This window comes from Larimichthys crocea, chromosome XXII (assembly GCF_000972845.2).
Source record: "Larimichthys crocea isolate SSNF chromosome XXII, L_crocea_2.0, whole genome shotgun sequence".
NCBI lineage: Eukaryota > Metazoa > Chordata > Actinopteri > Sciaenidae > Larimichthys > Larimichthys crocea.
In genome coordinates, this window is record NC_040032.1 from 11206641 (window position 1) to 11222706 (window position 16066).

Sequence of the window (16066 nt, forward strand, 5' to 3'; positions counted from 1 at the left end):
AGCTGCTGACAAGTTCATTAAAAACACAGGCCCTTTGTTTGACGTCTGGTGGCAAACTTGTGACAGTTTTGTTACAATGATGCAGAGACATCACTGACAGTTATGCCATTATTATATTTTCCCTTAAGCTTTGGGAAAGAACAGCGGTTGTATTTATTTTTTTAGTGTCACAAGCCAACAAAATGTCTAATTTCAGTGTCAGTGTTTGATTCGGTTTGCTGACATTTGGAAAGTCTAGCAGATGAAATCATTTTATCAACCCTCAAGTTAGGCAGTTTGGCAGAACTCTAGTTGCTCTATGGGCCCGACAATGCAACACAAAGATCTGGGTACTTCTATGCCCAGAAATTGAACTTTTTGGCTTCATATGCTACTAAGATTGCATGCTGTATCCAGTTTCCCTATAGGTGTGTTCATGTTCAGCAACAACTGCAATTTAATTCCAATAATTTTAATTCAAAGTGACGCCCTCGGGCCAATCATGGCCCACACTGAGGTTCAATTTTGGCCCACCAGATGTTTCTAGTGAAGATCTGCTTTACTTTGCACAGGAAGTCAGTTAAGTATCTACAGTAGTAGTTTGTTTTTTGGCCCGTGGCCCACCACTGGAAAAAGTTTGGGCACCTCTGACCGAGACAGAAAAATGTGATTCATTCTTGTGGAATGCTTTTTACAGGAACGCCCACGTTTTCTTGCTAAAATAAGGCTGCGTTCAAGACAACAACAGAATCATAGATAACAGAGATTCTTCAGCTTGAATTTAAATCATAAAGACTTCTGTATGTGTCTTAAGTGATGCATACATCCTGCTCTTTAACCCCTTCACTCCCCAATCCAGACATCTCTTTAGTGTCCTGTCTTTTACCTGGATGAGGTCTCGGGCGAGCAACTCCGTCTCCCCAGCTGGAATGCTGTCGTCCAAGACCTCCCATCGCTCCCCCAGGCGAAACTCCATGACATAATGCTGGATAGGTGCTGTGTGATTGGCAGGCGGGATCCAGGTGAGCAGAACTCCCTGCTGCGTGCGATTGGCTGTGAGGCACCGTGGTGGGGTAAGCAGCACCAATGGTTCAGGGGTACTTATAGGAAATACTGGAAGAGTACATTAGGGTTGAGAAAGTGTGTGAATGACTCAGTTGCATATTTAGTGAGCATGTATCTTAACTAGACTGTGACTAGATGTGATTAAGCTTTTATACCAAATGCATCTGCGACATGCACTATGCATAAATTCACACGTGTCTTTCCCATTACTCCGTCACCGAATCCTTGCATCCTTTAACATAATTTCATTAACATTTCATCGTGTGGGCTCATAATCCATTCACAACTGTCAGGGCAGTAAGTATCTTAAGTTTCCACCTATGAGCCCGAGCTGATTAAAAGATATTCAACTTCTTGCCGTTACCCTCACTCACTAAATCAAGCGGTCACCTCCCTTAGTGAAGAGGAAGAAGCCCCGATAGACGCGTCAGGATAATCTGAATGGTGAAGAGTTCGTTAAAGAAGCGGAAATACAACAAGCAGCCTCTGGGCTTTGTCTTCTTTGTTTCTACTTATTGGCTGACACAGACGGTGATGAGGCGCTAATGGTTATCCCAATTTTCAGCTTGTCACTTATCTTTAAGTAATAATCGTTGACAGCTTAATTTTTACTGAATAAACGTCCCATTTCTGTGTTTCAGCGATTTACTGCCTAATGATTCACAGTTGAAGCTTTTACTAGGTAGCTTTGTTGTTGTGATAATCTTTTTTTCCCCCCAATAAAAAATTAATTATCTTGTCAAATGTTCTAGCTGTATGATACAGAATAATGTGGCATTGTCAGAATAGTGTCTTAAGCTGGAGGAAAAGATTTCTTCCCATGTAATGACAACTGTCTCTCGTACAGTAGTTCATCAACAGCTCTGTAAGTTGGAGGAATCTCTGCTGTTGTCTGGTTAATGGATTCTTTGTTTCGGTGCCATGGGGTGGGCGTCTCCTTTCACCGTTAATCAAAGATCAAGTGTGCGAGTGAGTCTTATCGAGGCGATCGCCTCACATCGATCAATTTAATGGCACTTTACGTCTCCTGGTTATATGTGAGCATTTTTGTTTTGTGTAGAACGCTGAGTGAGTTTACTCAGACTTTTCTTCGACTGACAGGTTAAGACAATAAGATTCTTCTACTATAGTATCACTACTAAGATAGTTTAGTCTGACAAAATCTTTTTATTAGGTCCAGAAAATAACTAATTCATTCACTCACTGACTGTCACATAGTGGCTATTAGGAGTGTTGACCATGTCTAAGAAGGTTCACTAAACTGCCTCATCCTTTAATCCTCCTCAACTATGTAGTACATTTTACATTTGCTGTCTGAACACCTTTAGACACGAAGGCAATGTGAAAATTAAAGTTCATAAAACATCGGTATGAAGCTGAGACATCTCGTGATCAGCACATACACGGAGGGTGTTGTTTGGATTTACCAGCGCTGAGGCGTGAAACATTAACTTGTCAGACTTAATTCACAGCACAGGGCTTTCTATAATTATTGCTTTGCCACTGCAGCGCTAACCTTACCTGGGAAGGTAAATTCGACAAGTGGAACTGGTCTACTTTAATATTTACATTAACCTGAGCACTGTACACAGCTGTTCCTTCTTGTTTAGAGACACATTGAAATATCCGGTTCAGCGTTCAATATATATGTTCCAGCTAACAGTCTTTTCTTTCTTCTTATTATCGGATCCTTTCGTTCCAGTCACTCACCTAGTGTGTTCACAGTGACAACCTCGCTGAAGGGGCCTGTGCCAAGCTTGTTTTGGGCCAGGACGCTGAACTGGTATGTTGTCTCTGGCTCCAAGCCGGGCACCACCATCCATTCATGGCCTCCAGGCACGGGTACGGAAAGCCAGTCATGTGGACCTAAACGCTCCCTCTTCAGCCTGTGCAGGAGTCAGGGTGAGAGGTGAGTGCACAGACAGATGGGAGTCAAGGGAGTGCCTTCACTTTTTTTTTGTTTTAGACTGAAGCAAAAGTCGACGAGAAACAGTCAGAGTTTATGTTATTTCTGCAACAGTTCTACTTCCATCACAGATCCAGCATTACATCATCGTAAACTTCAATATTTCCTCCATGAATTTTTGACCGTTCACTTCATTCACAACACTCGATGGTAAGAAGCCCATGCTGCGCTCGGCTTTGCAATTTGCTGTTTGCCCATGCCATACATTCAGCGTCGACTGCACCAAAGAAAGCAGGAAACAGTACACACAGCTGCAACACTCCTATAGTAAAATAAATAAATAAATAAAAAAAGTTCCTTTATGTTTAAGGAGCGTTTATGTTGCAGGAACATTTGTCACACAAGACATCACCTACTGGGATTATTTGTCCCCAAAACGGATTTACCTGAGATTACATATCTGCTGATACAGTCTCATATGTATTTGTGTGTTGTTGTTTTTTTACAGCTGCACTGTGCACACCAAGATATGCTTCACATCTGAACAGCTCTGTGTCACAGCTTACCTCGTCACGTAAGATATTGGGAATAGTACCCTGTAGTATTTTGTACAATAATATTTTTTTTAAAACCTTCCAGTGTGTCAGTGAGCGTCTGTTTATCAGGAGGCTTTGGATAAAATTTGAAAGTGACTCTTCATCCCCGGCATGACCAGAATACCCACTCATTAATTAAAGCCGCTGTTTGTCTGTTTTTTTTATTTATTTTTGTGCCACTCTACAGTTCCCACACTGTTTTAATAAAGCATGACAGGTTATAATAAACAGAGTTGGGCTTTTAATAGTTCATCCTGATCCTGTGAATTGCTTCATTATTAATATTGTTGGTCACATTTTCCATAAATCCTCAGTTGTATTATACAAATATAAGATTGTCTTAAGTTTTAAGAGTCTCTTTTGTGCTATAAAGTAATCCATAGGACATATTATACTACTGACTGACTGACTGACTGCTGAAACTAATTTGATGATTATTTAAAGGCCACATATTTAAAAAAAACTGCTAATTATGATAACGCAGTCAGCCGTATATGTCAGAAAACAAGCTGGTTATATCTGGCTTCCCCTTCCTGCTTTAAAGGTGCAGGCTCATGAGAAATGCACCACCGCCCATCTGTGCATCTCCACCCACAGCTGGGTAACTACCTAACGTTAGCACTATCTCGAAGCGAAGAGCTTAGCAGGGGAACTGCTGAGTTACCGCTTTCACAAGAACGGATCGATACCCAACGTTAAAGTTCAAAACTCGAAGTTTAGCCATGTTTTATGTTGTTCATATTCTAGGTTAGCCTGTTGAACTTGCTCACACATGCTGGGGCGATGTTGGACTAACATTAAGTTAATGTAACATTGAAGGACAGCCAGAAACGTTAAGCCTCAAATGAAGCCAACTAAACAATTCTTCAAAGCTGTGTGTGAAGTGAAGCTGCACTGTCTGCAGTGTTTACTGATGAGCAGCAGAACGTTAAACCTTTTTTAATCTGAAGTTTCTGCACGTGTTCATGAGCAGGTGTGCTGCGTGTTGGGAAGCTTGAGGACGAGAGCGCGACTGCAGTCAATATACGTCGATGTATTTCATTAGCAGCGTCCAGTCGAGATGCCAGACAATGATATTATCTCATTACAGTGACGAGCCTGCCGAAGCTGCACAGGTTTATTGAGCAGTGGTGGAGAAACACAGATAACAGCAGAGAATGCACTTTTTATACTAAATGACAGAACGCACCCAACTCCTGAACTCAAGGAGCAGCTGAACTAAACACATTTACGACCACTATCACAGCTACACGTATTAAATATTTCATGCCTGAATTAGTGGATTATTGCTGCATCTTCAACACTATAGAAGAGTTTCTTTAAAAATCAACCGGTGCTATTTGAATGATTGTGTTTTCACAGCCCTGTTCATGATCATACATCAGTTTTCCATCATCCATCGTACCTGTCTTACACCAGTACTTTATGTTCAAGACGATGAAATACTGTATTTATTTAGATACTTTCATGTTTTAACCAATTTCACCCGAGCCCAGGATTAGCAGTGAGATGCCAGCTAGGCAAACTCTTACATTTTACACTATACTTTAATATTTTACACATTTTTGCATGTTAATAAGTGAAGAATCACTTCAGCATGATTGGCATTAAACTGTGCCAGTCAGGCAAGCAGCGGCAAAGCAGCAGCGGCGGCAGCAGCGGCAGGACAGAGAACTTTGGGTCATGTTCAGTTTAGTTGCGACTGTTTTTCTTTTTTTTCAAATCGGTTCCTCCTGAAGATTAGAGATGAAAACTCACTCACACTGGATCTCCGTGTATTTCCAGCCCTACGTTTTCTCAACTGTTCTGAACACAACCCTGGAAAAGACATTTTCAGAAATGACAGAGGAAGTATTGAAAGAAAAAAGAAAAAGGAAAAAAGTAAAAAAGCAGGAAGCAAAGCATGCTGGGACGACTCACACATGGCCGTACCAGACTGAGAATGTCTGCTGGAAACCTCCGTCATACGCCGCCTCCCAGGACACATTAGCCCAGGTGGAGGACGCCACCACGTGGACGCTGGTGGGGGCGTGGGGGCTTGTGCCTGCAGGGAGTGAGAGCAGTGACAAAGGTGTTGTTAAAAGGGCACATTAGTCACTGAGTGGCCTTGCTGTGATTCAGTACATTCATTTTACTTGTCAAATACATTTACTGTGAGCTGGACACAGTAATGTGTTTTTAAGCAACCAGCAACCCAGCACAACATTCAACTGGAGAAAAGAAACTAGGACAGATTTTAGGCTGCATGAATAATGTGATCTTGAAAAATGGACGAGTCCAAATTTCTTTTTTTCCTGTCGGAGTTACCTGCCAAACATAAATGTAAGTAAAAGTGCTTAGAATAATTCTTCCGGCCAAAATTCTTAATACGCATTTTTGCTAATTTCCGGGTTGCATTGTTTAGGCGCTGTGCTGCAGCCAAAGCAATACGAAACCAATCAGGTGCAAGTTCAACCCGGTAATTGTGTTGCTCTGATTTGATTGGCTCGCGTCCAGAGACAAAGTGCAGCGGTCAGCAAGGACAACAAGATTGCCTCTGGTAAATGCCGTCAATGCTCTGTTGTCAATCAGATAATTTACCGTTTCATAACTATCTGGAACAACATCACTTTACTCCTGCAGAGCTGGCAGCGTGTCGTCCTTGTGGCTATAACGGCACGCAAACAAATCCATCCAGCACGTAGCTGCACCGCTAATTAATAAGACTATAGTCGTCAGCTGGAAGTGAGAAGCTACTTTTGTCTTTTTCTGAAACCGAGATATCAAAAATACGACTGACAGCTGTCAATGAAAGCAATAATAACTAAGAAGGCAGGGCCTAATTAGTAGTTAATTGGTACACTTGTTAAAGAAACACACCCTGGAACTCAGTTCGAGCCTCTTCTGTCAGGCAGATCAGTTCGGACATGCACAAACAGTTTCTAAAAGCTGCAGCACTACTGAACATAACTTGAGCATGTGCAATATTAATCCACATGTCATTTGACAGCCACTGAATATGTGCAGTATTTATACACCAGCCGCACTAATTTATCATTTAACACCCTGATACACCCTCACTCCACTTCTGGCACGCCACACCTCATGAAGTGTCTTTGTATTTATGTTAGCTGTATTTTATATTTCATATTGCTTTATTGTGTACTCATACTGTCTGAGTCTGTGTCTGTATTTGTGTTGCATCAATGTTGGAAACTTTCCATGGGAATTAACGGGAATAAACCAGGAATTTACGAAATTGAAGGTTGGCCCTTAACTATATTAGAATTGTCTTTTATTCAAGAGCGTAGATTTTGAGTTTGAGAGCATGATTTTATTCCTTTTTAGTGACACAGCTCCTTCTCGTGCTCAGATTTATTCTCCTCGCACTCACATTTTGTGTTCGCACTCAGATTTCTGCTGCTTTCTTTCAAAACGTGTGCTTGAACTCAAAAATCACATGCTTGTGCTCACATTTTTTCTTCTTGGACACAAACATTTCATCTGAGCTGAGCGCACACGGGACATATTTGAATGCGAGCGAAATGTTTGTGAAAGATAGGATAATTCTTCCATACTTAACAGGGAACATAAATATAGTTGTGGAAAATATATTGTAGCATAATCTTGACTAAAACAACCAGATGTCATGCACTTGAACATCTATGTTATTCCTCAATCACATGCATCTAATAGCACACTGCTTACTGCAGGGTTACTGAGGCCACGCCCCCTACCTGCACAGGTGATTTCTGTACCTGGACCACACTTTAGAGCCCAGAGCACACAGAGACTATTAAAGCCATACATTTGACTTTGTGTACTACATAATATTTTTCAATTTCCAGTTGATTCCCATGAATTTCCATGCAGTTTCCAATGTGGAATATTTCCAAAATCCCCCCTCTTAACTTCACATGGAAAGTTTCCGGAAAGTCTGCAACCTTAGTTGTAAATATGCGTGAAATGAACCATTTGAGGCTGAAACAACTGCAACTTTGTATGTGTGTTTGTGCATGCGTGTACAGGTTGGGTACCTATGACTTGGACGTGCGTGCTGGCAGTGATGCTCGTGGCAACGTTGGTGGCAACACACTCCCACTCCCCGTGGTCCTCCTTTGTGAGTGACTTGAACTGTAAGCTGCCTCGGGGCAGAACATTGTGCTTGCTTTTACTGGGCTTCCCGACCTGCAGGTCCACCCAGCACAAGCACAGACAGAGTCACCGACAAGAGAGACGGAGAGAGACGCACAATAGGTTGGAACAGCTCACATGTACAGTACTGACAGTTTACAGGCTCAATCTACAATCTGACATGTGCTACAATAATGTTGCTTTCAATATCTGACATCAAATTATACAGAATGATGAATTCTGAAGTTCATAAGGGGGAGACAAAAATAATAGCTAATCACACACTCAATGGGCAAGATTAAACATGGCTCATAATCAAGCAAACAATTGAGAGAATCTGATGTGTTCCCTTGATTACATATTTTATAGACATCATTAAAATGTGATTAAAAACACTAAAACGACATACAGTAGTTTGAATAATTAAAATCTGAGCACCCACTAGAGGCACGGGACTCAGAAATTCAGATTTCTCAATGGAAAACATAAAACCGACATAAAACAACATGATTAAAAACACAAGGTTTGACAGCCAAATGACACACACACAGGTGGTCTTACCTTCCTCCATGTGATGTTGGGAAACGGGTCTCCCTCTGCCTCACAAGGGATGACGAGTTCTCTCCCAGCCTCCTGCCTGTACTCCCCTCCAGGAACCACTGAGAATTTGGGAGGGTCCTGCCCAGGATGAGACCGCCAAAACAGGTGAGTAAAAAAATGGATGCACTTTCAAATGCACAGTGACTGTGAAAGTACCTTTAGCACCAGGGGAGCGGGAGGGGACCATCCCATGGAACCCAGGGCATTGTAAGGCATGCAGGTATAGGTGCCGAGAGAGTCCTCCGTCACCTCTGCCACACGGATGCTCCCATCTTCCATTTGGCTCCAACCAGGGTACTGTGGATGGATGGGAGTCATGGATTGTATGTGTAAGGAAGAGTAATGCTGTGTTAGAGATCCTATAAATAACTCAGACTCTTGTACTCAAATTAAAAGGCAGAGGAGCGGACTGAAATTGACCGGATGAAGTGAAAAACCGAAGACATGACACACTTGTGAATGGATCCACGGCTCACCTTATCTATCCGGAGAGGGAGGCCATCTTTCTTCCACTTAACCATAGTTACAGGGGGGTTGGCATCTACGGGACAGCGGATAAAGCCGGGCAGGCTAATGGCCACATAGATGACAGATGGCATATCTACCACACGGGCAGGATCTGTTTGAAGACACAGAGAGAAAAAAGTGATGAAACGTCTTTGTCGCTTGGGAAACACGGTGCCTGGTGATTGTGATAGCTGTGCAGAGAAAACTGGGAAATCACAGAGAGCCTGACACGTGGTCTCATCATAAAGTGATAAATTATTATACACATACGCAGAACAGAATGCATGGAGCACAGCAGGTCTGTGTTTACAGCGTATAACTGACAAAACATGCCTGTACAGCAAACCAGAGTTAAACAAGGATCCTGCCTCACTGCAACCTGCTCTCATGCATGCTGACTTCTGTCCCTTCACTTCCCTGGAAGTATAATAAGAACATTTCCTTCAACATCATGTGGGTTTAAAACAGCGAGAGCTCCAAAACAACAGTAAAACTTTAAAACCTTCTTTATATGTAACCATGATGGCTTCATTAATTCAAATAGCTGCAGCAGGAGGGAGCTGTTAAAACTGCAGTCTTGAGTCCGTCTTGTGCAGTCCACCACCTGACCATCAACAGCCGAGCGCACTTATGTCATATAGGGATGGGAATCGAGAACTGGTTCTTGTTGAGAACTGGTTCCGTGTGTTTCAATTCCATGGAATCGTTTGGCATTTTATCTAACGATTCTGTTATCGATACAGAAAGCACGAATTACGCCACGTAACTTACGCAAGAAGTTAAGCACGCTGGATTCCAGCAAGCATGACTAATTACGCCACATAACTTACGCAAGTTTCGCAGGTGCAGTGCAATCAGTAGTAAACAATGGCACCCACCCAGTTCAAACGCTCCAAAGTTTGGCTGCATTTTACCAAAAAAAGATAGAAACAAGGCGACTTGCAATCATTGCAAAGTGGAGATAACAGCGTCGGGAGGGAAAACGACGAACATGCAAAATTTTTAAATGAATGTCGTGTTTTTGACACGCTTCGGACTGGAGATGAATCTGAACCAGCCAGGCTATGACCACCTCTGCAGTTACTACGGAAGGTAACTCTGGTTCTTGTGTATTTGCCACAGTTACACATCATTACTATTATCTAGGCTGTGGGACTCTTTTGATCTCGCTGTTGGTTTTGTAAGGTCGTGATACTTCGAACTAAACAAAGTTGATGCTGATCAAACTGTTTGTTCTCCTTTTTCCCCCAAATGAGAATCGATAACGAATCGAATCGTTAAGCAGAATCAATAATGGAATCAGAATCGTAAAAATCTTATCAATTCCCATCCCAAATGTCATACTTGGTCTCCAAAAATCACAAAAAACACTTTTCATTATTTTGGTTGTGTGGCTAAAAAAGGTAAGATGAAATCATAATTTAAGTATTTAAATTCTTAAACAACAGTTATGTTCAAAATTTGGACCCACATCATGGAAGGTTATGACCCAGTGGCTCTGGAGAGACCACAGGGGTTTAATTTAACTATTATATTATAGAGAGTTGTGTCATTTACTATATAATACTGTCAAACAAAGCAGTATTACTTTAATCCAGTCAAATGCGTCAATAGATGTGTCTAAAAATCATCACGCCATACTCTGCCCGACCCGCCTCACCCCAATCAGTCTAATCATATCTGCTCTGATAGGTTTCAGTTTTATTACTATATTTGCTCCACATTACTGGCTCTGTATTTTAAAGTCTTAAATAATTGGGATTTGATGTGGTCGAGTTATACCCTTTGGGCAAAGACAGGCACACGAGATGAAAGGGAGTCCATCTGGTAGAGAAAAAAGGGGGCTAAGAGGAGGGAGAGAGCGGCGGGGACGAGAGGAGAATCTAAAAAGTTCTCCTTCCTAAATCCTGAATTCTGAAGAGGAGGGGGGGGGAGCAGCGTGGTGCTTAAATGAGGTCAAGGAGGAGAGATTCAAAGTAATGGGTGATAAGGAGGAGAAATAGCGTGAGTGAGAGGAGGAGGAGGAGGAGGGCGCTATCAGTGGAGCGATGGAAGGAAGGACGAGCGAGGCTGAGCACGAGCGTGGGAAAGAAGAGAACAGGTGAGAGAGCGAAAGAGAGAGAGAGAGAGATGTGAGTGGATGACGTAAGGCTGAGAGGAGCTGGAGGAGGACAGAGGAGGATGTGACTGCGAACACGAAGCTGGCAGCGAGAGGCATTCATGTGGCGTTACAAAAGGGGGGGGAGCAGATGAGAGAGTGAGCGAATGAAAGAGTGACACGGGGGTGGGGGGGTGAGATAGAGGGATTGAACTACAGCGAGAGATCGATTGACCGCACGGTTGCCAGAACAACTTTGTACTACAACTCCAAAGTCCTAACCGCCAGCCTGCCAACGCTCTGCCACAAAAAAGCCCAGAGGAGCGCCGCCGCCGCCACCAGCACCACAGACAAGAATATCAGCCAAGTTTCTAAATATAGCCCTCAGACAGCACTATCGCTCACGACACGCTGGTTCCCACTGCAAGATGCTTTAGGGAAGTTATTCACTGGCAGGCGAAAGACACGAGGAGGACAGAGGGAAAAGGAGACTGTGGGAGAGAGATTTCGACAAAATGATGAGCGAGAGGAAGAGAGGAACAAAAGGAAAAAGATGAGAATAAGAGGACAGAATGAGAGAGGAGAAGGAGGAGGTGGAGGAGAGAGAGAGAGAGCACTCTGCAGTCTGACAGAGAAAAGTCCTCGGTCTTACAGCAATGATGTAATCCCCTCTCTCACCTCTCCCTCCCTCCCTCTCACAACTGGTGTTGCCTGCCTCTGTTCGTCACAAGCACTGACACAGTGCACACACACACACTGCCTCTGTTCGTCACAAGCACTGACACAGTGCACACACACACACACACACACACACACACACACACACCACAGTCTAATGTACAGCCATCAAAGGAGGCAGGAGAGCGAGGGAATGCAAAATGTCTGTTGCCTTGACTACTGCCAGCGGCCACAGCGGCCTGGTCAGCGGTCGGCGGCGCGGGTGAAATCTCGTCCTGCCGCCACCTGTCTGCTCCAAATGAGATCCAGCTGCTTTCCTCAGAGTGACAAATTCACCAGGCGTCATCTTTCTCGAGCTCGGAGAGAGACTGATGGACCGAGTGTTTTATGGGAGGAGAGAATAACGAGGTGCAACCCATGAAGAGAGAAGAGGGGAAGGGAGAGGCAGAGATGTGTTGGTGTGCACATGAATATATATACATAAATGAGTGCAAATGAGAAATTGAGCGAGCAGCAGCGAGAGGCAGAAAGCAAACATATGCAAAACAGAAAAAGTGTGTTTTGGTTTTTTTTTTTTGAAGGAGAGAGCAAATGGGTGTTTGGGCAGGATTAGGTGTTTTTGGCTGAGAGGAGGAACAGTGTTAGCCGGGAGACTTGTAAAGTGTCCAAATCAATTCCACAGCGCAGAGGATGCACCGGGCGCATTTTCAACACAAATAAAAACATTTTCAGGACACGCGGCTCGACGGCCGCGACACTCCAAACCTCCAGCTGTGGTTAAGTCTTCGGTTCGGAGTTCCTTCTCAACAAATATACAGAGAGCTGTATCGTCTCAGACGTCGTACTGCTGAGCTCTATTAAAGTTATAACTTACCAAGACATATACCAAAACATCTTAAATGATACAGCATGCCCTACTTTCTTCCACAGAAGCCTGTGTGATGAAGTTTATTTTGGTTCCAACTGTTTTCTGTAAGTACCTTTGATGTGTGTCATCAGCATAAATTGTGTGATGGAAATGGTCTGTGCTTAGAGCTTCATAAGGCGAGTATACACAGTAAATATACATTTCTGTGTTTTCTATTTGACTGTGTATTTTGTGCAAATGTGGATTTATGACTATTCCCTAAGTCCCTGCCTGTTTCCTGTGTGTTTATGAGCCCGACACAGCATTATTGCTTATTTTTGTTGCATGCTGCTGATTTTCTTGTGTGGTCACTGGTCTAATAACTTGAAGTTAAGTTGTCTTCTTGATCATCTGATCCGATTTCTGTATTTCTGTTTTCCTCTGTTCTTTTCTGACTGCTTGGAAATGGGCACGGATGTCACAAACTTGAATCTGATTAAAGTTGGCGGGTTATTTGGTCACTGTCAACAAAATATGATCAAACCACACCCACGCAGTGCTGACGAATCAGAGCAGGCTTAAGATAAAGATGTGTTTAGTTGTTGTCTATTTAGTTATTATATTTTTTGTGTTTAATGAGATTTCAGATGCTTCAAATGTTCCCTACATGTTCTTTCTTTAAACTTCAAGCATGGTCAGACATTACGTTTGTTGGGTATTAATACAGTTGAGGTGGCTTTGGCTTCAGGACAGACTTTTAAAGTTCAGCACATACTTGACACTGAATGAAAAGACACTCACATTGCACTGTTAAGTAGGCAGAGGCAGTCGGTGGTCGGCCCAGGCTGTTGCTCGGAGCACAAGTGTATTTCCCAGCATCCTCCGGTTTGACTTGGGCAATGATGAGGGAGCCGTCGATAAGAATACTGACTCTGCGCTTTAGGTCACTGTGGAAATGAAGAGAAGGGAAACGTTAATGTTGGGATACAAATCAGCCATCTTCCACACTGAAGCATTGACTTTAGAATATTCATGGAGAAATGAAAATGTGTACTGTGACTGCTGCACACTGCAAGACTTCAATGAAGATGACGACAGCATGTTTGCCCGATGTCACGTTTTCTTGCCCTTTCTACTCATCTCCCAGTGGACGTGTAGCTCCGACTGTCATGTAAATGATGTTTTGCACACAGCTTGATTCAACTGTAAGTCTAGAGGCTTCAAAGGCAGCTGGGATATCTATTCCTCCTTATTAGTTACAAACCAAGCACAAATCATCAGAATACACCAGTGTGGGATCGATGGATTTATTGATACCAATGCCAAATGAAAACTTTTGCACCAGTTGCAGAGGTTTCTGACTTTTAAAACCTCTTCAAACCATCCAGACTGTAGGCTGTGTGTTGGAACAGAAGAAGGAGGATCACAGAGATCTTAGTTCATGCTTGACTTAGCGTCACACACAGTGCCTGCAGATATTTCAGCGGCAAATCCTATTTTTCTCATCCGAAAGGTGCTCTGCTTTTGTGAGATCTGGGGTATGTATGTATGTATAGATCTCTGGGGAACTACACTAAAGTCACAGCCGTCTTTGCGGGCAATACCTGTGAGAAGTATCCATTTAAATAGGGTTTCATATATATACACATATATCTAAATATGAACGCAAGAACCTGCAGGCAAGGAACAAAGATTCTGGTATTTGGCTGTACAAACTACAGAACCAATAAAACCTTCTGCCATTTAAATAAAGTAAATTAAACAATGGCGGGTTTGAAACAGACATTTCAAAACAAATCTTGCAGTGTCTTGGAGGCCTGTCCTGGACAATCTCATCAAGCAACCGGCTGACATGGGAGGGTCATCAGCTGGTTCTAGTTCAACTGGGCCTTCCAGGCTAGAAAAACTGGCCCATTTGCACCTTTTTGCATCCAGTTGTACACTTCATTTGTTACCTTTACCTGAATAACATCTATGGGACCAAGTCGTACGTGCTTTTTTCTAATATCGAAAGAAAAACAAACTTGGAACTATGAAGAATTTCCAGACCGTGGCCGGTTAAATGAATAAATAGTTCTATGAATACATATTTTAGACAGATCTGATTCATTGTTTAGTGCCAAGAAGAATATTATACTGTAACACCCATGATGCAATCGAAATTATCCTTTTTTTGGACCCTTTGTGCATCTTTCAAACTCTTTTTTGAGACTCCTCCAGAGTCACAGAAGTCATTACACAGCTGTTTTCACATAGTTTGTAGTAGTACTCATGATGAGTAAAGCAGAATTGGTGGATTGCCCCTTTAAAATACAATATTAGAGTGTGACAACAACTGGGCATAGTGTGGTTTAGTTTACAGTCCGAGATGGTGCGTCTGTCCTTTTTCTACATCAGACACATGTTTTGATTTGGAGAGAGGGAGCTGGGATGAGCCAGTCCTGAGATTTGGGTCTGCTCACTGGTGACCAGCCACTTGCAGTAGTCAAGGCAACAGATATTTTGCATTCCTCCTCTTTGCTCCCTCCACTGCTCGTTCTGTATCAGACTGCAAGAGCGCAACAGGCACAGGTGGGCTGCATCAGTCCTGGGAGAGGAGCGAGTGAAAACAAAACAGAGACGAGCATTGTTGCCCTGTCCCTTATTTTGCAAAGCAGTGTTTCTGCTGACTGAACATAGAATATGAGAGCCTTAAAAAGGCAAAAGGAAAAAAGATTGACTGAGAACATGAGGTGAAAACAGATGTCTGGAGGCAGCGAGACGAGAAGAAAAGTTTTCGGTACCCTATTCTTTTAGAAATACCAGTCAAAAGCTGTTGCAGCCTTTTTTTGGAGGACGGTTCAGGCAATGGGTGAACTCAAATCCATTCATCACCAGCCTGATCTAATGTGCCTGCATGTGTGATAGCTCGAGCCTATGCATGCTGGTTTGATGATTCACCAGTGCAGGACAGTAGTTGTGTTCAGCACCTCACCACCCAGAGACAGATAAGCATTACGAATTAATTATGCAGCTTCAAGAATATGCTAATATTCGGTGGGTCACTCTTTCAAAAGGATATGAGCTCTGCAGTGTCAGTGAGAAACTTTCTAATAATTCATCATGAGCTAACTTAGGGTGACACTTTCCACTGATATTTCCCTTCTGGGTTTATTATATCTTCCTTTTTTTTGTTGTTTTTGCATTTCTAATATTCAACTGGTTTTGTACTGTTGCCGACTGTATCACACTCAGTCTACTTTAGCCACTGACCTCTGATCTCAGCCCTTGAATAAATGATCATGAAGCGTAAAGCAGCTCAATAGAGGATACTACTGTTTCAGAGGAGGTGACGATGTCAGTGAAAGTTTCACTGACAGACGTCTACTTTGTCGCCTTGATGTTGGGATGGGTTCCAATAGTCTGTCTCATTCTGGTTCTGGTTACAGGTAGGTTAAATACCCGGTTTGTTGAGCTCTCGCTTCATGAATGTTGAATTCACGATTCCTCTAAGACAGCCTTTTAAACTTAAGTAACTCAAAGTGAATATACTTCACTAAACTGTCAAATGCAATCATGATAAATGAGGAAACACCAAGTCCCTGTTCAAACATTTATCTGACGTCCATCATCTTTAAGTACGAACTTGTGTTTTTGATAACCCGAGAAGGACGAGCTCAGCTTCAGGCTACTGCTGT

At 42.8% G+C, this 16066-nt stretch overlaps 1 protein-coding gene across 5 annotated transcripts in view; it reads right to left on the bottom strand.

The window, feature by feature from the left end:
• Positions 1-16066, bottom strand: part of LOC104936227 (protein turtle homolog B) — a 103466-nt gene that overhangs the window by 27690 nt on the left and 59710 nt on the right. For 3 of the 5 annotated variants that reach the window (XM_027273709.1, XM_027273707.1, XM_027273711.1), the window contains exons 7-14: positions 13191-13336; positions 8736-8878; positions 8416-8556; positions 8221-8337; positions 7563-7713; positions 5467-5590; positions 2755-2930; positions 866-1092 (exon numbers count right to left, since the gene is read on the bottom strand). In XM_027273709.1, coding sequence (XP_027129510.1) covers positions 866-1092; positions 2755-2930; positions 5467-5590; positions 7563-7713; positions 8221-8337; positions 8416-8556; positions 8736-8878; positions 13191-13336 — 1225 coding nt within the window. The remainder of the gene's footprint in view (positions 1-865; positions 1093-2754; positions 2931-5466; positions 5591-7562; positions 7714-8220; positions 8338-8415; positions 8557-8735; positions 8879-13190; positions 13337-16066) is intronic. The other 2 variants (XM_027273710.1, XM_027273708.1) reach the window with 1 other exon arrangement.